Raw genomic sequence first — 22,273 nt, 5'->3', positions numbered from 1 at the left:
CTTTCTCTTACCAATTTGATTGTAATAAGTGATGGGAAGAATTGAATATAATGCATTCGAGAATTTGAGAATTGATACTTACATTCGAAACCATATTCTCGAGTTCTCCACAACCTTTAAAAGACAACGTAGGCCTAATTTACACAGTACAGTGGAAGATGTAAAAGGATTTCGGCATCATATATATATATATATATATATTCTAAATATCTAATGTGCTTTATTTTATTATATTATAGAATTAAAAACTACTTGTGGTTACGGGTATTTGATTTTTCGAAGAGTTTGGCTGATCAAAGTTGCTGAACTGACAGAAGTTTTCAGTGGAAACTGACGAAGTTTCCTCTGTAAAACTGAATGTAAAGTTTCAAGATTTTTTAAGTCACGTACCTGTAATTAATGTTTAAAGCTGGCCCCATTAATTGGCCTGCCTCTCATCCGGAGGTCCCAGGTTCGATTCCCGGCCAGGTCAGGCATTTTTACTTGGACATAAGGGCTGGTTCCAGGTTCACTTATTTTACAATTACCTTGAGGAGCTATTGAAAGGCGAGATGGCGACCCTGGTCTAGAGAGCCAGGAATAACAGCCGAGAGAATTCGTCACACTAACCATGCATCACCTTGTAATCTCCAGGCCTTCGGATCGAGCAGCGGTCGCTTCGTAGGCGGAAGGCCTATTGGGGTTGTAGTTTGGTTTGGTTTGGTTTAGGAGTGTTTGTAAAATTATAATTATATATATTTCATTTTTGTGATGTTTAACCGAATTGTTGATGGTTCATTTGTTCCCAGATTTTCCGTTTTCCTGTGTTGTGCGCTTTTTTCCCCGCGGTCCCTCCAAAAAAAGAGAATCGAGGTTCCACTGTATTAACGACGACATTATTATTATTATTAATTCCTGCGCATTGCAGGCATACTGTGCTATGCTTTGTACGAATCTATGCTCTGTTGTATCTACGACTGATACTTCCTGAGAATATACAGTAATAATGTTAATGCGAGCCTCATACGGACTAATTTATTTACCATCTTCAAGGCTGCCGGCAGTATCTCCTGAATGTAAGCTGACAGTTCCGTGACTGCAGTTCCAGTTTCCCGGGTACTGTTTGCGAGCATCTACCGCCCTGTCTTTTTGAGATACGTTCTGTTATCAATTACGTCCTCTAGGGTATTTCCCCGATCTGCAATGATATATACAAATTATTTTCAAACTATGTTAGTGTTGAATATCTATAAATTTATGTGATGCAGACATTTTAAAAATTTACTTTTAATGTAGTTTATGCCCATTACAATGTAATTTATCAACAGAGACCAAGTACCAGAACAATTTAGGTTTATATAGAAGATCAGCATTACAAAATACGTGTACCCATATATAACTGTAATTGTGGAAACTGTTGTTATTACACTTAAAATGCATCCAATACCGATCCACAAAGATTACATTACCAGTACTACATTACCATTACCTACTGTTATAACTGAATTTGGAGGATTTATTTATTTATCGTATGGCAAGTATACAAAAGAAAAAGAAAATTTACACTATATACAAGGACAAGAATGTTGGTAGCGTTCACATTTACAAATCAATGTCCAGTTGCTGTAGCCATTCTAAGATGGGGGGTGTAGCACTGATGACATCTTGGGCTGGTCCACAATACTTCCTCAGAGGGCACTCCTCAATAATGTGCTGCACTGACTGAAAAGGGGCTCCGCACTCACAGGCAGGGGATTCTCGAAGTCCCCACTTATGCAGCATGGCATTACATCTAGCGTGGCCTATTCTTAAACGGTTGAGTTTAGACCATTGGTGTCTCTTCAGGTGAAATCCTGGGAGTCCAGTTGTGGGGTCTTGGATGCCTTGGTGTTTCACACATGCAGACCTCCAGCTTTAACGCCATTTTTCCTGGATATTGAAGCCAGTTATGTCATGCCATATTGGGATCCTTGATTTAAGACGAGGAGGAGGTAGGTCAGTAAGGACCTCGTGGATTAGGAGATTCTGTGGATGATCAGGATGGTGTAACTTTTTCTACTCGCGTGTAGTTGCTTCCTGTCGTCTCAGTTCCGGAGGGGGTATGTTACTGATAGTATGTAGTCACGGGATTGGAATGGATTTTAGTGTGCCTGTTATGGTTCTCATACATTCGTTCAAATGGACGTCGATCTTCCTAGTATGAGCACTACGTTGCCACACCAGGGCACAATATTCAGCCTCTGGATAAACCATGGTGAGGGCAGTAATGCGTAGTGTGGCTGCATCAGCTCCCCATGTCGTACCAGCTAGTTTCTTCATGATGTTGTTTCTTGACTTAAATTTCTGACTTTTATTTTCCATGTTAAAGAACAGTCTAAGGTAATGCCAAGGTACTTGGGGTTGAAATTATGTTTAATTCTTTATTCGCAGAACACAACATTAGCTTTTGGTGAGCTATTTGTTTACACAAATGGAATGAGCATACCTCTGTCTTAGCCGGATTTGGACAAAGTCTCCACTTCGTGTAGTATGCATTCAAGGTTTCCAGTCAGTGGAGAGAATACTTTCCCCCTCTTCTAATGTGACAGTTTGGACAGCAATGGTTAAGTCATCAGCATAGCAGAATTTCTTGCTGATGGTGTCAGGCATGTCACTGGTGTACAAGTTGAAACGTAGTGGGGCTAATACAGACCCTTGAGGTAGTCCATTTTTTCCTGTAAAAGACTTGCTTGTATTTTGCCCTATGATGACCTTGAAGTAACGATTTTTCAGCATGTTCTTCAGAAGTGCTGTAAGTTTTCGGTAGCGTGTATGCTTTTCAATTTTGAATAGTAGTCCATCCAGCCATACTGTATCATATGCCGCTGTCAGGTCAACAAAAGCGACAGATGTCTTTAGCTTCTTCTGGAATCCTGCATCAATATATGATGTTAATGCTAATACTTCAGCAGCTTTGTTTGGTTCTGAAACCCGCCTGGTATGTCGGTGTTATGTCATTTATTATTTCCTGGATTCCGTTAAGGATGAGGCGTTCCAACAATTTGTAGCAGACACTCAGTAGTGCAATAGGACGGTAGCTAGAGGGGTCATCTGCTGGATTTCCTGGTTTGAGGATTGCCATGGTGTGAGTCATCTTGAACTCCGGGGGAATGATTCCAGTCTCTAATATGTCACTGAAGAAGTGTAGATAACCTCCTCGTGGTGTACCCTGGACAACGGACTGCTTATGCAGGACAACTGATAGTCTACACAAATAGGCGACCGAACTAGATCCTGGATCTCTCATGGTCAATCAAAGTTACATCAGAAGAAGAATTTGGAGGATGTTGAGCAGCATGACAGTGCCGTCCACACTAGCATGTATCGAAAGATCTTTGGTCATTTAAGTACATACTTCTCCTTATTGTTGCTAATTGTGCAGTGACATAATAAAAGATATCTTTTAATCAGGACTAATCCACAATAAGTGTTGTTGTATGGTTATCATAGCACTCCAGAATATATGCACATGACATTCAGTTGTGCCATCCTGATGTGGTTGGGAAGGCACACAAAACCAAATCAAAACGGAGGCACTAGACCTTTCAACTTACAATTAAACATTTATTTTCCTTATTTCATATACAGGATATTTTGTTTTTGTTTTTAATTCCTTAATGTGTCCCATACCAACTGTCTGGGCACACTGTTATAAGCCTTCTCAATGTCAATAATGTCATCACTGTCTTTTCCTAACTCCCATCTTATCTCCATCATATGTCTTAATGTAAAGATCAGGGCAAACGATCTGTCTTTCCTAAAACCATACTGTTCTTCCATTTCTCCTTCTAGCTTCCCCCTCAGTCTTCCTTCCAATACTCTCTCAAATATCTTAGCTGCATGGGCAAGAAGGGTGATCTGTTTGTAGTTATTGCATTCCTTTTTATCACCTTTTTTAAATATCAGGATAATTAAACACTTTTCCCACTCTTCTGGGATCTCTTCTTCCTCCAGATTATTCTAAATAATCTATACAGCCACTGTAGCCCTATTGGTCGTGCTGTTTTTATCATTTCCATAGTTACCTCATCCACTACTGCTGCTTCACCCACCACTCTTCATCTTTTGTATGGCCTCCTCTATTTCTAACATTGATATCTCCTTTTCGTGTTCTTTTCCCATTGTTTCTTCTTGCTCCTTCTCATCTACCAGTTCACTGTATTTAATACTTAGCAATTCTGAGAAGTATTCTTCCCATCTTTTTAGTATGTCATCTCTTTGCATCAATATCTGCCCTGTTTCAGTTTTTACAAATTTTGTATCTTCCGTATTTCGTACACTATTCTTCACCAAACCATACAAGACCTTTTTACTTCCTTTTATATCCTCCTGTAAAGTTTCTGTGGAACTTTCACAGCTCTTCCGTTCCTCTCCTTGTACTATTTTCTTACATACCTTTTTGGCTTCTTAATATTTCTGCCAATTCTCTGTACTATTGCTGCCTATCCACTTCCTCCAAGCCATTTGTTTCCACAATTACGGTTAAATATGGGTACAGGAATTTTGTAATACTGGTCTTCTATATAAACCTAAATTGTTCCGGTACTTGGTCTCTGTTGATAAATTACATTGTAATAGGCATAAACATACTGTACATAAACTATATTATACGTAAATTTTAAAAATATTCAACACTAACATAGTTTGAAAATAAACTACTGTATATGCCAATGCAGATTGGGGAAAATCCCTAGAGGACGTAATTAACAACATAATATATCTCAATAAGACAGAGTGGTAGATGCTCGCAACCAATACAACTTAACAAAATATATTTATCCTAAACATTTCTATTTTTGAAGGGGAACCTACTGTATAATATGATATTCACTAATTTCCACACCCCTCAGCAGTCTATATTAGAGCTGTGCAATTAACAAGTCTGAGCATATTCCGTTGGATTACACCTCTCCACTTCTACTACTTTGCTAGTTTGGTCAGAGAACGAGCAAACTGCTACAAAGAACAATGAATGAGACTCAAACTTCCAAGTTTTTGAGCTGCTCAATTCTGCCCTGATTCACTCTACTCACTATGATTAAAAGAATGGACAGTATGATTGACTCATTTGCTGAAAGTCTTTCTGAGCTTGATTCTTTCAAACATTCATTGAGCAAAGAGATGGAGCAGGAGTCTAGTCTAAGGGAAACTCATCTGTTATAAATTAGTATGAACATGTCTACATGTTGCTTTGCATAGCTTAAGACTATATTATGTAAAACATGATTAACTTACACCAATATATCATGAACAGTGGAATGCTGAGTATGTTTTTGCACAGTATAAATTAAACAGGAATGTAAATTCAAATACAATGATGAATATGAAATACACGGCACCTACGAAGAGGCACTGAATTGTAAATTTATACAACAGTAATTTAATATGTAGGTTCAATTAGGCCATTATGAGCTTTCCTTTCGATGAGTAAAGGAATAACAAGATGTTAAAGAAGACCGATACGAGCATTTCTTTCCATGAACAAAATAACATAAATACATTCTCATGAGACTAATGTTTATGCATCAAAATGTTTAAATCATACCTGATGGTTCCCAATTCAAAATCACATAGTTTAGTCCAATTTCTGAGTTCCAAAACAAGGTTTTTCTGTACATGTGACCTGGGAAAAACATTGAGATAGTAATGAAGTTGGGACTTTTCCGAATACACCGATAAATGATTCTGAACAAGTCTACATGCTGCGTTACATAGCTTTAGTCTATATTACATACAGCCATACTGTTGTAAAAAGTAAAAAAGAATCTCTTAAATGTGTCATAATAAGGACCAAACTCTTCCTCCACTAATTACCAGGTTCTTCTTGGTTTTACATACATCAAAGTAAAACTAGACTTAGTAACAAAAAGCTGAAAATAACATGGAACTTTATGGAGACGTTTCAGAATCTATTTAGAACAGTATTCGTAATACGTAAGCTTTGGATGTTCCAGGAAAGTCATTTTTTTCCTGAGCTCATTTCATCCAAAATCTGAAAAATAACTGAAAGATAACTCCCTGAGCCTGTTTGAAGCAATTTATTTGCATATAAATGCATATTTTGGCCATTTTTATTGTTTAGGTTATATTCTGTTCATTTTAGTGATATAAGGTTTTATTTTGTTATATTTTGAGCATCTTTGTTGCACATGCAGGGTGTGCCGGAAAAGAGCTGCCACACCTCGGGATGAGGGCACTAGTTTACTTACAAATTTCATACTAATACCTTAGGGTTTTTTGGAAACCGTGTGAGAACTCCACTTCAGGGCTATGATGATGTATCCTGTATTAAATTCTAAGATACCTACACTAGCTCTGTCAATGCACATGATTAAATGTGTCTGCTACATTATTGCTAAACACTTTTTGACACATTTAATGTTAGTAATAATCTAATACTTGCTACTCATCCCTAAAATGATTAAGTCATATTTTATCCCCTTTTTTAGGTCATATTTAGATAGATTTTGGGGCATATTTGCTTGCATATTTTGTACTTCTTTCGGTCATAAACTTCAGAGCCCTACTAATAAGCAACAAATTTACACAAGAAATTCATGAAACACATTTCAATGACTTTTCCAATCAATTCTATTCAGTTATACAACTGAAAGTCTACTCTCCAATTTTATCTCAAAGGTTATTCTGACCATAACATGGTACATATTATGTTCAACCACTTCACGAGTGATAGTATTAAACCAAAATATTTAAGATTGTAGTGATTTCTGTGAAAGACTAACAAGATATTTTCTCTTTATATTACGGTTAACAACATATGTTAACTGAAATGCTATGAGAAGTACCTAAGTACAGAAATAAGTAATTTCAGGAGTAGAGATATAAGATAAAATAAGAAATACACATACATCTAAATTGGCCAATAAATCTCCTTGACCATGGCCCCTCATCTGCAGCAAGTCATCAATGGCACTTTCATCTCCTATATTGTAGGCACAGTATCGTAAGCTTGGAGAGAGTTCATCCACTCGCTGTCTGTACAGTATCTGATCTTCCTCAGGTAACGCAGGTGCTAATTTTTCATATACCATCCTGTTGAGAAAAATAAAAATTATCTTTAATGAATCACAATAAGCACCAAAAACTTCCTCTGCTAACCAAAGGTTCTTGGTTTTATAAACGTCAAAATAACACAGCACTTTCAAAAAGAAGTTTCAGAATCTATTTAAATTACCCCCTCCCCCCAGCTTTTCGAGTCTAAAGAAAATGAAAAAAAATCTTGCATACAAGACCCCCCCAACGTAATTTGTCAGAGAACAACAATGATTCTGCTTCGAAGCGGGTAAAAGTCGTATAGCAGCTCTCATGACGTTGCATAAATTTATGAATAGTTGTGTCTGTACGACTCACGCAATGAAAACACGTGTCAAAGTCATGTGGTACATCTGTGTTTCGTGGTTAAGAAATGTCGGCCTCCGTAGCGTAGGCCTACTGCAGCTCTGATGATGTCGGACAATTAGGTGAATAATTTCATGTCCGATCTGCGCACTGCAAGCCAGTATCAGTCATGTCTGTGTTTTGCAGTTAAGAATGTCAGCCAGCGTAATGGTTAGCACAATTAGCTGCCGTACTCGGGAGTCTGAGTTCGATTCCCGGTACCATACTGCCAGAGATGCACGAATGGCAGGAAGTACGATAGGCAGTAAAAATGGTACATGTTACGCCTCTCCACTGGGGTGCGTGTCTAAAAAGAAAAGAGCTGCACGACATTGGGATGGGGAAACGAGTTTACTTTAGTTGAGAAATATTCACAGTTGTTGCTATTAATAAAGAGGCCAGATCATTAACAAAGTGATCGTTTAATATCTCGTAACTTGGGCCAATATAGGTGTTTTTTTGAGAGAAGTAAGTTTAAAACGTGATAAAAACTCTCCAATTATAACGCTTGTTTTACTCGCCAACATACCTAATAATAATAATGATGGTGATTTTATGTCCCCACTTTGAACGATTTTCGGAGACGCCGAACAAAACATACTAGGATATGTGTTACCAAAAAAAATGGAGACAACAAACGTACTAAATTAAACATTATGACAATAAAACGCATTAATGCTACACCCGTAGATATCCATAAGTGCAGCAAACTTTCCTGTTATTTATTTTTATTATTTCCGTTTTGGAACTGTTCGCACTATTCGGAAACTTGATAGCATTCCTAACCTAAACAATGCGGCCTCTCATCTCATTTTCAGCTGTTTTGGTAAATCCTGATGTGATAAATGTGGAGAACAAGCATGAAATATACTTTAAAATACGAGTCTGGCTTTCAACAACCGCAGTCATTAAAAGAATGCTTCCATTCACTATGTATTACATTCAGAAGTACAACTCCTAACATACGCTAGTTATCAGCTGGTGGTTTGGCATGCTCTCTACAACACTGCTTTATTCGGAAGGAGTGGTTTCTGCTACACATACATCAACTGAGAATATCAGAGACCATCTCCATATCTCCAGAAACAATTTGGGAACAGATTCTCACCATTTGGATTCTATAGTCGGGAACAAAAGTATTTTTTAAAAGGTTCAAGAAGATGGGACTTCGAATGCTCTCGATTGCAGAGAAGATGTCATTTGGAATGACCCCACGCCGGTAGCAGGGAAGTTGGCAGCACAAGTCGATAATTCAAATGAAAGCAGTGATCAGGTTTACTGTGTGTTAGTCCTACTGCTCAACTGACAGAGACAAATGACTGGCCATTAAGTTATTTTGTATCAATATTACATAATATGATACCCTTATCCCTTTCCTGTACCGGGTCAAGTATGAAGCGAGGCGAATCTTTGCAACGAGTTTTTATGACTGTATGACTTTCCTAACGTCAACCTTATCAGAGGAATCTGTGACATAAATAAAGGAAACTATATTTATTTGAACTTAATTGACTTGTGTACTGGGATTGTATTCCCCTTAATCATCTATTGTTTGGAGCGCCTGTTAATTGGTGTGATCTACAATTCAAAATATTTAGATCTGTGATCTGCTATTATTACGTCCATATGGAGATGAATTGTACTCGCTCTATTGAAAATCAATACTGGAACGCATGTACACGACTCGTTTCTGGACAGTGAGCTCCTACTAGCTGCTGACTTGCTCTCCGACCAAGCTACAAGATGATAAAGATGTTGATGCCCTGTCCAATGGCGTGTGTGTTGGAAGACATATTTGAGTTTTGGAGGAATGGAGTCCGATTCTCCAGGTTAAAGTCACTAAAAACTATGGCCATGCCTTTTTTGTTGCAAGTTATTTCTGTTTCAATTTTTTTTTTCTTTTGAGATTTAGTAATACATATGTGTGCTGAATTGCTGGCTGTGTGAATACCTTCAAACGTGTCTTCAAGTATGTGAGTAATTGGATTACATGCTTTTGGATATGCAGAATTGAAAATGTAAGTAATTATACATTCCTAACAAATCTGGGAACATTTCTACGGCTGTGGATTAGTTGAAGATATTACGATACATTGAAGTAACAAGCCATTGGTCCTCATGTGACATCATTAAAATTTAGACTATCTATTATAAAAAACTTTTCGGCAATGATTTACCTCGTTAATCAGAACGTTCTTTTCGGTACTTGAAAAAAAAAAAATGGTAAGGACAAGACTTTAAATTGTTATCGTAAGATTTTGAAATGTAACTGTAATTAAATTATGAAGTAATTTGGAAATGCGGTATATGGGCCTATGAGTGTTAAAATCATTCTTATTAGCTTAATTTCATTGAGATAATATTTGTGTTTAATTTCTCCTCCTATCTTTTTTTTTTTTTTTTTTGGGGGGGGGGGTGTGTGTGTGTATTTCTTTCTATCTGTATTTCCTTGATCTTGTAATGCGACCTTTAATTGTGCCGTAATTTTCATATGATTCCCTGTGTTGGGTGATTTGTTGTAACGGCGTCGATCTTTTTGTCTGTATCTTCCGGGTCGGGTTTTAATTCTATCTCATATGCGCATTGTCGCGGTTCCAAGGCCACCTTGCATAAATTTAATAACAATTTTGGACCTCCGTTAGATCATCCGTTAAAAGAAATGTTAAATTCAATGATACTAGATCCTATCATTTATATATTATTATTAATCTTCTGTAACACTGTGGTTTGTAGGAAATTGAAATTTGTTTCTCCTATTTCTTAAATCTTCCTTGGGTTAACGCTCACCTGACTTATTCATACCCGCGTTTTGTTTTTATTCTTCTCATTATTTGTTCCATCACTTATCTTAACTGTACGCATTAATTTAGCCAGCTTTGGCCGTTATTACTGATAGCCTGGCTTGGCAAGCTGCATTTTTCTTGTTCGTGTGTAGTTGTTCTGTACAATTTGTGGAAATTTATAATATTTTCCCTTTATTATTTTGTGATCGTTTAAGGGACTTTTTCTACTAATTATTAGATTATCATTTCAATTGATTTATTACTTTTCAGTGTAATATCTTTTTTTTGCTATTTTGGTCGCAATTTTGAGTGGGTGTATATGACCATAGTACTATGATTTTTCTTTAAAGATGTACGTGAAAGTTGCTTGAAAAAAATTTCTATTAATTTGGATTAATTGGACCTAGGTAAACTTACAGGCCAGTATTTTGATTTTTCAAGAAAAGATTTTATTTAATATTAAGTATTAATTTTCTTAAAGGTATCAAATTCTCAAATTTTCCCTTCAATTTCAGTAGTGTAATTATTCATGAATTTTTAATTATTTTTAAATTAAATATTTCACTCCAATTTTAATTTGGTGCTTCATTTGGTATACTTAAGTCACATTGACCTAGCAACTGATCAAGTATAAATTTAAGATCCTGTCCTCTTAATCTCTCATATTTCTGGGCCCCTTGCATGTTTTATGTTTGTATGCTACTGCATCCAATGTAAGTACTTTGTGCTTTGATGTTGTTGTTTGTTGTTTCACAGTGTTCAATTCCTGTGTCCACGGACCATTGCAGTAGTTTGTGGTAGCATCGCAGTGGTTGCTACGTAAGTTGTTGCAGTTGTTTATACTAATGAACTTAAGTTGACTGGGTCAATGTTACTAATTACCAAATGAGATAAGCCATGTAAACCTAAACATTGTAAAACTGAAATGTATCCAAGTAATTTGTTTTTATGTTTGTTTCATGTGTGGTCGAGACTTCCCTATCGCTATACCCTTGGCCTTAAAGTATTTTATGGTTTAGTTCACCATGTGAGCACCTGAAGCTTGTTATTGTTTCCTGATCCTATATGGTGTTCATGGAATCTAGTTAGTCTTTGGTTCTACTTAATCGGTGCCAACCATCTCTGGGTGAGTCGATGACCATTATTTTATTTCTATTACTGAATATATTCAAATTATTTACTTACTTAATCTGGTTTCATATCAAACGTTTTTTTAAAAAAATTCCTCATTTTACCGTAATGAATTGAGTGTCTTTGGTCTTATGATCTGCACCCTCTTATTATACTCAAGGTTTTGCAGGAATTGCTACGCCTGTCCTTTGGGGAATTTATTAGAAAAAAATTGTGTTTGGTGTTGAAACTACAGTTGTAACCTTACTTAAGATCTAAAAGTTGTCTTTATTCTAGCTTCGCTTGTGGTCCAGATTCATCATCATCATCATCATCATATTCTAAAGGCTAAGCCTTGTCGCTGCAGCCACAGTTGTTTACCTTGAGCCAGTCTTTTCAACTCAGCATAGGTCTTGCACTTCATCCTCAGAAGCAGGTTCTTGAAGTAAGACACTCTGGGTCGTCCTCTTCCTCTTTTTCCAGCAATTCTTCCTTCAAGATATTACAAAGGAACTCCTCATGCCGCAGAATGTGACCAATAAATTTTATTTTCCGTTTTTCAATTTCAGTTATCAGATTCCGTTCTCTTATCTCTGTAAGGACCTCGGTATTGCTCTTCATTTCAGTCCAACTTATCCTCTGCATTCTTCTCCACATATACAGAAGCACGCTTCATACAAAGGTTTCTGCAAAAGCCTTCTGAATTTGAATATCTATATGTTTGTTGGCCAGCAGATGCTTTTTATCTTGGTCCAGATTGAGTGCTATAAATTAGTGTTGTAATTACATTCTCTCTTCCAGTGACTATGTACCTGCCTTGCTGTTGGATTGAATATGTAAAATTTGTTTACAATCTTGACCCATGGCGATCCTCCTTTTCATATTTATTTCCAATGTTCTAGTTTGCCCTTGTTACTGTCATGTGTTACTATTGTGAGTTTTCTTTAATGTGGTGAGTTCTCATTTTGATTATGGTTCTTGCTTGTGTATATTGATTCATATCTGGGACCCGTGCTGTGGGAGTTTCTTCCTATTTTGACTTATGGGATCTTATGCATGTTCCCGCTGTTAGTATGGTCTTGTTATGCGTCTGTATTGAACTAGTGAATGAATATACAGGGTGAACAAAAAATGCCGCATTTGGAGGTCGGCATGCGATTCCTCATCCCATTTTTACCAGTGGAATTGGTGAAGATAGTTGATAGGTGGAAAATAAATAAATACTTAATTGTGAATCAATAGTCCAGACACTTGCCTGCTGCCATTTCTTGAAGGATACAGTACTATTGTATCCATCTCTTAGCACAGGCCAGAGTGAAGTGTAGCTTCCACCGAAGTCCCAGTCTCATCCATGGCTGTGACAATATGGAAGCTGCTGGGGTATGGGTGGTGCTGAGTAATGACATTCAGAGCACGACTAGTGCATCTGAGTGTTATGAAAGGTGTTGCTCGTAGGGTCAGTCGTGCTGCAATAGCACTTTCTGATACAGTGAGGAAAGCAATGGCAAACCACCTCACTCCTTGTCTTGCCTAGTACGCCTCATTTTGGTGCTGCCATTGGTTTTTGCGGTTTCCTTATAACCGCATAACTTTTGGTGGTGCTATTTGAGGATCCAACCAGCCTCTGGGCTGATGACCTAATAGACAGTCCAGACACTCAAAAGAGATCAGGCATGCACACATAGGATATGACAGCAGTCAGATGGCTCCGCTGTCGATGTGTAGTGTGCATTTGATATGCATCCAGGTGGGAGTGTTGTTGCCATGTGGCATTGAAGTGAAAAGTGTCTATTTCATCAATCTAAAGCATGTTTTCAAAAGGTGATAAGCTTTCGCGGATGAAAATAGAGGTTGCCCGTCGCAAAAATGCATTAGAATGTTATCGAGGATTACGTGAAGCCTGTGGTGAGAATGCATTACCATGTAGGACGGTTGCATGATGGGCCACGGCATTTTGTGCGAGTCGGAATGAGGCTGTGGATTTGGACCGCACAGGTTGGCCACGGCTGTCCATTCGTCAAGATCAGACTGACATTGTGATTGGTCTCGTTTCCATAGACCATTGATGGACTGTCCGGTAATTAACCAGGTTCGTCTCAGTCATCAAGCGGTACGACACATACTGATGAAATGTCTTAACATGAGGAAAACTGCGTCCTATTGGATTCCACATCAGCTCAACGAAGTAGAATAATTGCACTGGTATGCACTGGCTGGCATCCATCTGGACAGAAAGCACAATTAAGGAGACGCACTTCTGCAGCATACTGTCGCCATTGATAAGGCGTGGGCACGAGCCTACGAGCCTGAATTAAAGCATTAATCGAATGAATGGTGTCAGCCATGTTTGGCATGTGCACAGAAATTTTGATAACAACCCAGATGGGTGAAGCTTATGCTGATTGCGGCATACGACTACAAGGGTGTTATTCTTTCACATGCTATGCCTGAGGGACAACCCGTCACCAGTGATAACTACTGATAATTTCTGGAAGTGACATCTGCGTTCGGCTATGCAACACAAACGTTCATGTTTATTGCAAGACAATTGACCTATCGTGTTGCGTGACAACACATGTTGTCATCTCACAAACAATGTCAAGCTCTTATTGCAATGGTGGCATTGGAAGGTCTTGGAACACGCTCCATACTCACCAGTTATGAGTCCTTGCGACTTCGACCTGTTTCCGCAGTTGAATGAACCACTCTGAGGCCAGCGATTTCCTGACGTGGCATCTTTACTCCATGCAGTAGGGCGCTTCATCACTGTCATCAACAGAGAATGCCTTGCCAACGGTCCCCAATGGCTCCCGACATTTAACAAAAGGTAATAGACTTATTGGGTGACTACACTGAAGGAATGTAATTCAACTATACTTGTGAGTTCATTAAATATTGGGTTCTATCAATATTGCCACTACTTTATTTACAGCCCTTATGTATGTATATTCAGTCTGTCAGCGATGCCGCTGGTGGGATCCTCAACAGCTCTGCCATCAGCTGTCATAGATGGCCTAGGCATCACTGAAGAGACGTACCAGGGAAATGAGTGAAGTAGTTTCCCGTTGCTTTCCTCACCGAGCCAGAGTTGCTATTACATATCAGTCTGCCAAGCCCACCGAAATGCATACACCAACCAAGCCTATGAGCAACATTTTCACACCATTCATAGCAGGGACTGGCTGCATAAGGATTGGCATTACTACCATCGCTCATACATCAGTCACTTTCATATTATCAAAGCCAAGGATAAGACAGACAGGTCGATGAAAGTAACAAAATTGCTCTAGCCTATACCAGAAGACACAGTGCACTGTAAACACTAGGTCCTGCCAGCAAAGGCGGACAGCCCTTATACATAGTGAAAATCATACAACACAAATAAGAAGCAATTTTAAGAACAGTGGGAAAAGGGAGGTAATATTTACTTGGGCAGGTAACTCATGTCTCACTACAGATACACTGCATTGGGGTTCAGGTGTTAGGGAAAGGTCATAATCCCCTCCCCCATCTTTTATTTTGGCTATTTGTTAGAATTAAACACAAGCTGGATGTTTCTGAGCATATTTAGCCTCTTTTATACAGCATATAAATGTATATATTGTTTTAGTCATATTTTGATCATTTTAATTATTTTGAGGTCAATTTTGCATGTAAAAATGTACTGTACATTGAATGTGATGTCCAATATTGTTTGTTTAAATGTATTTGTGGAATTGTGACGTAACTTGAATCTCGGGCTTCAAAGCTGAATAGCCGATGTTTATTGTATCTCGTCTGAGTTTACATTACCAGTTTTAGAATAACTTCCTTTAGAGTTAAGACTAGCAGTGTGGGTATTTACATCCACTGGAAAATCACCACTGTTGACAAGGAAATACCATAAAGGCTTATCTTCTTATCTGTGTCTAAACATGTGGCTCCTGACTACTTCAGGTAGCTTTTCAACGTTTCAGAGTTACATTAACAGCGACAAAATGTGCTTTTTTCTCCTATATTTCAATAAAATATTTTCCATGGCAACTGTTAATTCCAATAACCAATATGATTCTCACTGATTTGCAGGAGTAGCGATGTGGTCTCTGTCACCACTGTTTTAAGACTGCAACATTAATTAAAAATATATTTGGTACTGTCCACACTAATGATTTATAATGGAAGTATGACAGAGAGTAGCAGAATTAAGTTAAAAAAACCTGTAATGAAATTATTTGAAGTAGTACAATAAGACTGCATAATGAATTGCATATTTAATATCAAAGAACTAGCATAAAAAAACATTCATTGGAAATATGAGGATTTGGTCATATTTTCCATTTTTGGGTCATATTTAGCTTTTTTGAAGAGTATATTTGGGCAACTTTTAGGTTCTAAACAACCAAGCACTAGTGATCTCTCCTTTTCTACTACCATTAAACTATTCAGAAATGCAGATAACTTACTGAGCTTTCTTAAGGTTTTCCATTGCAGGTTTCCAAAGCTGCAATTCGAAGTGCAGAGAGCCATGTATCCATGCGACATATGCTTGTGCCTCTAGTTTGGTGCGTGCATCAAATTTACTGCTCTAAAAATGAAATCAATAAAAGAAGCTGACTTCAGTTTAAACATAATACAGCGCAAACAAACATTTAAAAGTTTTACATGTTGGATTTCTAATTATTAAAAAAGTCCATACAGTATATGTTTGGTCCTTTGCCTTACTTTACAACAAACTTATCTATTACATGTGGGACAAAACATGAGGACCTCGCCTCACACTCATTAACTCAGCAGGGTGCAAGGTGTGATTAACTGCTGACTTCCAGCTCGCTTCCAGGAACTGAGGCCATCATGTTTTGTCCCCAAGTATACTACAAACTTGAGAGTTGACCCCATGCAACTAATTTGCTATAACAGTCTTGTATTAAGAGAAGCTGAAGTATTAGAATTTTGAATTGAAAGGATTTCTTTGGCATGTAAATAAATCTACTCACATGTCTCTTGAATGTAAGTACTATGATAAACAATACAGGATTCGACCAGACATGATGGGGTGCAAGGTGATAACTACAATAATATTAACAATTGGCTTACATTTATACTAAGCATAAAATATATATATATATATATATATATATATATTTTTTTTTGCTAGTGGCTTTACGTCGCACAGACACAGACAGGTCTTGTGGCAACGATGGGATAGGAAAGGGCTAGGAGTGGGAAGAAAGCGGCCATGGCCTTAATAAAGGTACAGGCCCAGCATTTGCCTGGTGTGAAAATGGGTAACCATGGAAAACCATCTTCAGGGCTGCCGACAGTGGGATTTGAACCCACCATCTCCCGGATGCAAGCTCACAGCTGCGCGCCCCTAACAGTATGGCCAACTCGCCCGGTATTTTAAAATACTCTGTTAAAATTTACTTTTCAATCACTTACACCCAAATTTTTTGAGAACTACAGCTATTTCATTATTTCCTCTGTTCACAACAATGCCCTTATTTAGCAAATGTTATTTCATGACATCGCAGTTATAACTTTGCTCAATAGCAAATTTCATCCTTGAATAACACTGACCTGCGAATTCAAACTTTCCAATCACTGCATGAAATTTACATAATGATCTTTTATATTTCGGGTATGCTGATTCCGGAACTGAAGTCCGATTTCCCGTATCACATCAGGGTTTAGTGCAAATTTAAAATGAAAATTTGATAAATATGCAGCACACACACATGAAGATTACTATTATATGGTAAAGAACGCTTCTTTCTTATTATTTTCATCCATCTGAACACTCCTATCTTACAATGGTATACTAATGAACATAATATAGAGATATGTAGTGTACTGTGTTAACAGATCTATAGAAAAACACAGCCAAATGCAACAAAATTTACCACGCATTAAGCCTCATAATGTACTGAGAAAGGTAAGTCTACGGTCAATTTTATAATGACCTACCTTAGTATAAGAAACGTCTTCGCCTTGCTTTTTGTGTGTGAGTAGTAGTTGGACCTTCTCTCTTTAGTAACCAGCAGTAATCTGCCAGCAATTTTCCTTGATAACTGCATTCCATTTCCTGTAGATCCCGATGGAATCCTTCTCCTTGCTCTTCGCTCAGCATTCCTAGGTTTTAAGGGAAATAGTCCAGATGTGAATGTAACATGTGCCCTTTCAAGCTCATTTTGCAGCCTAAATCTTGAAAAGAAACAAGCAATCTATCCGCTATTTGTTTGTAGTCTGAATCGTTTGTGTTTCCAAGAAAGTTTTAGACCACATTCCGGAATTCCTTTGTAAGGCCAAGATCTCGAAAGAAGTCATTTAATGCACTTTGCTCGACCAGTCTCGGTTCTTTTTTCAACACATTCAGAGGAGATATCACAGTCAGAGTTGGTGCCCGCCATTTCTGCATCAGATTCAGAAGAGGGACAATCCTGTAAATGTTCTGGATGCTGTAGTACTGGTGTATCAGGGCCATGAGGAACGGGTAAAATTGCAGATCGAATATTGCTTGGATACACAATGTTACCTTTGTTGCTGCTGTTAAATCCCTTCACATTCACAGAACAGAAATAGCAGTGAGTACTGTGGTCTGGGGTTTCTGTCCACACCACTGGAATACCAAATTGCAACGCAATTTGCTTACTGTTCACCAACTGCCGTAACTGCTCTGTACAGGTTCTACAAGCCTTATGTGGTGCCCACGGCTTGCCTTGGTCTCCAAGTTTCGAGCCAAAGTAGGCATAGTAGGCCTTTCTCACGAACTTGGTTATATTGCGCCGCTGTCTCATCGGCACGAAACTTCCACATACATAGCAGAATGTATCTGGATTGTTCTTGCAGACACGTTGTGGCATGTTAATACATGTAAGTTCAATAGAAATATTAACACAGTATGTCACTCACTTATAGAACGCTTATGAAGATAAAAATCTCTTTTCACTAGCAAGCGAAACACAACTCAGACTGTCATGGATGAAGCACAACGAGAGAATGACGCCACTCAGCCAAAACCGTGCGTTGCCGGCTATGTTGTACATAGTTGCCGGCTCTACACTCTGAGCATGATAATACAGGACTACGAGATGGCTGGAGGACGTCAAATTAATAAAATAATAAAAGAATATGGAAATCTAAATTAAAGCAACACTCTTCCTAACAACGTAAGAAGTGCATTAGTGCATGTGATGAAATAAACGTAATACAGGATTGAGAAAATGTGATGTGATGGGGAAAAATTAACATCGAATCCTATTTCAGGATGCAGAAGTCATCTTAAAAAGCAATACAGGATGGCAGCAATGAAACCATTGCAGGACAGTGTAATTGTTTCGCTTAGAAAAAGCATTACTTAAATGTAATGTTAATATCGTCTTCATCAACCTTACTGAGATACTTTTTAAAATTTTAAATATGACTTCATTTGTCACTTGTTTCTTCCTTTCCGTTACTTTTACTGACCCACTGGGTTCCTTTCCACCTTGTGAGTTTATTCAGTGTTCTTAGTCTTTTATCACTTTTATTCTTTACTTTTCTCTTTTTCTTTTTTTCCAGCTTTCTTCTTATTCCACACTTCCCACCTCAAGAATGAAGATCTGTCTCTGAATGAGTGTGAAGCTCACCCTCCTGATGAAACTGGGGAACAGAAATGAGTTTGTCGGGGGCTGAGAAGGAATGGAGGTAGAAGATTCAGAACTGAGGAGGAAAGAGCTCATCTATTTGAACACTAGAGGTGTAAGAAAATGTGGAGATTATCCCTGTTCTTTTGTGTTTCCATGTTTGTTCTTTTCTCCTTTCCTATTGCTCCCTATTGTGACGTTGAGCTGTCATTGTATTTATTCTGTGTTTTTTAATTTTTTTTTTTACAATTTGCTTAATGTCGCACCGACACAGATAGGTCTTATGGTGACGATGGGATAGGCAAGGGCTAGGAGTGGCGTGGAAGTGGCTGTGGTCTTAATTAAGGTACAGCCCAAGCATTTGTCTGGTGTGAAAATGGGAAACCATCGAAAACCATCTTCAGGGCTGAACCCACTACCTCCCGAATACAAGCTCACAGTTATATGACCCAGCCGCACAGCCAATTTGCTCGGTTATTGTGTTCCTATCATTCTATAAATATTACTTGTCCGCCTCCGTAGCATAATGGTTAGTGTTATTAGCTGCCGTTCTCTGGGGTCCAGGTTCGATTCCCGGTACTGCCAGAAATTTAAGAATGGCAGGAGGGCTGGCATGTGGTTGAAATGGTACACGCAGCTCACCTCCATTGGGGATGTGCCTGAAAAGAGCTGCACCACCTCAGGATGAGGACACGAATTTACTTTATATATTACTTGATTTGTCACATGTTTGTTCCTTTCCATCACCTACATCTGAAGGCATAATTTAGGTGCAGGAACAGAAGAGTCTTACAAGTGTTGGTTGTATGCGGCAGATTTATGATAACCCTGTCATAGCAATTCCAGGTTGCTGGAGGGAAAATTGGTGACCTTCGGCCTCTACCATGTTGCCTTACAGCAATAGAGTTCATCTCCAGGTAATCGCAGATTACCAGACGATCAGCACTAATCTCTTTTCTTAACAAATGAAATACCTTGGAAACATGGTGTAGAGGAATGCAGGTAAGCCTAGTATTGAGTGAAATTGTGCCCATGTTTCAAAATTGTCTCCGTCCTTGTATTCAGCCATTAAACCTTTTGCTTGCATCCTTTGTCACAGACACCAGGTGTCCAGTGCCTGCTCGTCGCTGTGTACACCCATCTCCATATCCACTGCTTTCACACATGCATCACTGTTGTAGCAGATGTCCTGTACGAGTTGAAATGTCACGGTATGACAAACCAGCTTCCCGGAGACTGATCATTGTGCCCCATTCAAACTCACATCAACAGAGAATGCCTCGCCATCGGCCCCCAATGGCTTCCCGACATTTGGTAAAAGGTAATAGACTTGGACATCAATGAGGCATAATGGCACTTTCATGTTTCCACCATGCTTGACAGCTCTTCACTGACTACAATTGGCGTAACACTGATCTTGTCAATCACACAAGGCAGGGCCCTACTGGGCCTGTACCCCATCTCTCTGCAATTCTAATCGCTTATTGCTGGCACACTGTTCTACAAATCGAGCGAGTTTGGATTCATTTGGATCATTCTTTCAGAGTACTGCAATTTTCACAAATATTTGTGTAGATATCTACTTCAAACCAACTACTGCAGCAAAAGCTTTTTGAGTAATGCAGAACTAGGTTCAGCAGTACATCTCATAATATGGGTATCACATATGACGACGATGATCATGATCGTTGTTTAAAGGGGCCTAACAGCTAGGTCATCGGCCCCTAATGGTATGAGGTGAATGAAACGAAAATGAAAACTTCAAAATGTATCCACTGACTAGAATCTAGAACGAATGATGAAAAAATTGTGAAACAAAAACACTCAATCGATCTAATTCACAATGTCTTAATTACAGTAGAACCTCGATAATTCGAAATCGGTTAATTCAAAATCCCGCCTAATTCAAAGAAGCTCTCATTCCCGGAAACATGAGATACAGTTTTGCATGTTACTTAAATTGTTTAATTCGAAATACGGATAATTCGTCATTCGAAGTACAATGTCGGCCCCATTACCGAAATTCAGACTTTTAATTCGAAACTGCCTTTACATTTTAAAACAATAGTATGTTACAGATTAATTTCTACTCGAAATTTATCCGCTCCACGTCACAATAGAACGCGCGTTCCGGAACATGGAAGGGTAGCTTTCCGCACTTACACTCACTTCGGTGGGTCTACAGTGCGCTTCATGATTGCTAAATTGAATGAAATCTGAATTCTTTTGTATTCAACCTTTTAAGGAACGCCGTAATATCACGCAACAGGCAGTGTGTAGAAAAACAGAATCCGCGAACACTGGCGATGCCGACAGTTGACGAAAAAGCGTAGCTCAGATAATAAATTCGTAGGCACCGAACAATATTGTCATTGCCGGTGAAACTGCATTGCTTTATTTTAATGCAAGTCCAAACGGTCTTATGGTTTTAAATGGGTCATAGTAGTACGTTGCAATGCACATGGGATGGAAGCAAGAAAATTTATCCCCTCGTCATAGAAAAGTTCGATAAACCACAATGTTTTAAGGGCGTCGGGCACTTTCCATGCCAGTACAAAGCATATAAAAATGCAAACAGTACAGAAATCCAAAAAATAATGCATTTGCACAGGGGGACCGGCATAATTTATCCTCGTCTTTGAATTGTGTGATTTATTTTTTCTTTCGTTGCGTGAGGTTATGTTTGTCAGTGATTTATCAAAGTGCATTATTTGAACATTGTATAAGCACCTTGTTGGATACATTTCGGAAATAGTTTTTTCCATGACATTTGAAAGGTTTAAACTGTGAATCGAGGTGAGTGCATGTATTAATGGGTCTTAGAATACTTTGTGACACGGCAAGTGTTTACATTTCTGAAGTATGAGAGAAGTACCATGGCGGGAAATCGTACAAGGATAGAGTCATAGAAAAGTTCGATTTTAAGGGCATCGAGTACTTCCTTTGTAAATACAAGGCATCTAAAATGCATAAAGTATAGTAATCCAATTAATAAAGCACTTGCACATGGGAGCCAGCATAGATTTCTCCTCGTCTTTGAATCATGCTTTTTTTTTTCTTTCTTTCGTTGCGTGAGGTTATGTCTGCTAGTGAGATATCCGAGTGCATTACTTGAATACTGTAAATACACCTTCTTGGATACATTTTGGGAATAGTTCTTTTTTCATGGCATTTGAAGGGTATAAACTGTGAATCAAGGTTAACTGCATGCAGTAACGGGCCATAGAATATTTTGTAACGCAGCAAGGGTTGGTACTTCTAAATTGCAAATTGGCGGTTAATTCGAAATCACGTAATTCGAAGTCCGATTTTTGAGTCCCAACGACTTCGAATTAACGAGGTTTTACTGTACTAGGATGATAC

At 38.3% G+C, this 22,273-nt stretch overlaps 1 protein-coding gene across 1 annotated transcript in view; it reads right to left on the bottom strand.

Annotated features, from left to right (window-relative positions):
• Srp68 (signal recognition particle 68) overlaps window positions 1-22,273 on the bottom strand; it is a 142,059-nt gene that overhangs the window by 65,031 nt on the left and 54,755 nt on the right. Inside the window, exons 5-6 of the mRNA XM_067149929.2 lie at window positions 15,752-15,873; window positions 6,888-7,071 (exon numbers count right to left, since the gene is read on the bottom strand). Coding sequence (XP_067006030.1) covers window positions 6,888-7,071; window positions 15,752-15,873 — 306 coding nt within the window. The remainder of the gene's footprint in view (window positions 1-6,887; window positions 7,072-15,751; window positions 15,874-22,273) is intronic.

Source organism: Anabrus simplex, chromosome 6, assembly GCF_040414725.1.
Source record: "Anabrus simplex isolate iqAnaSimp1 chromosome 6, ASM4041472v1, whole genome shotgun sequence".
NCBI lineage: Eukaryota > Metazoa > Arthropoda > Insecta > Orthoptera > Tettigoniidae > Anabrus > Anabrus simplex.
Note: the sequence above shows the minus strand (reverse complement) of the source record. Positions and strands in the feature narration are given on the sequence as shown.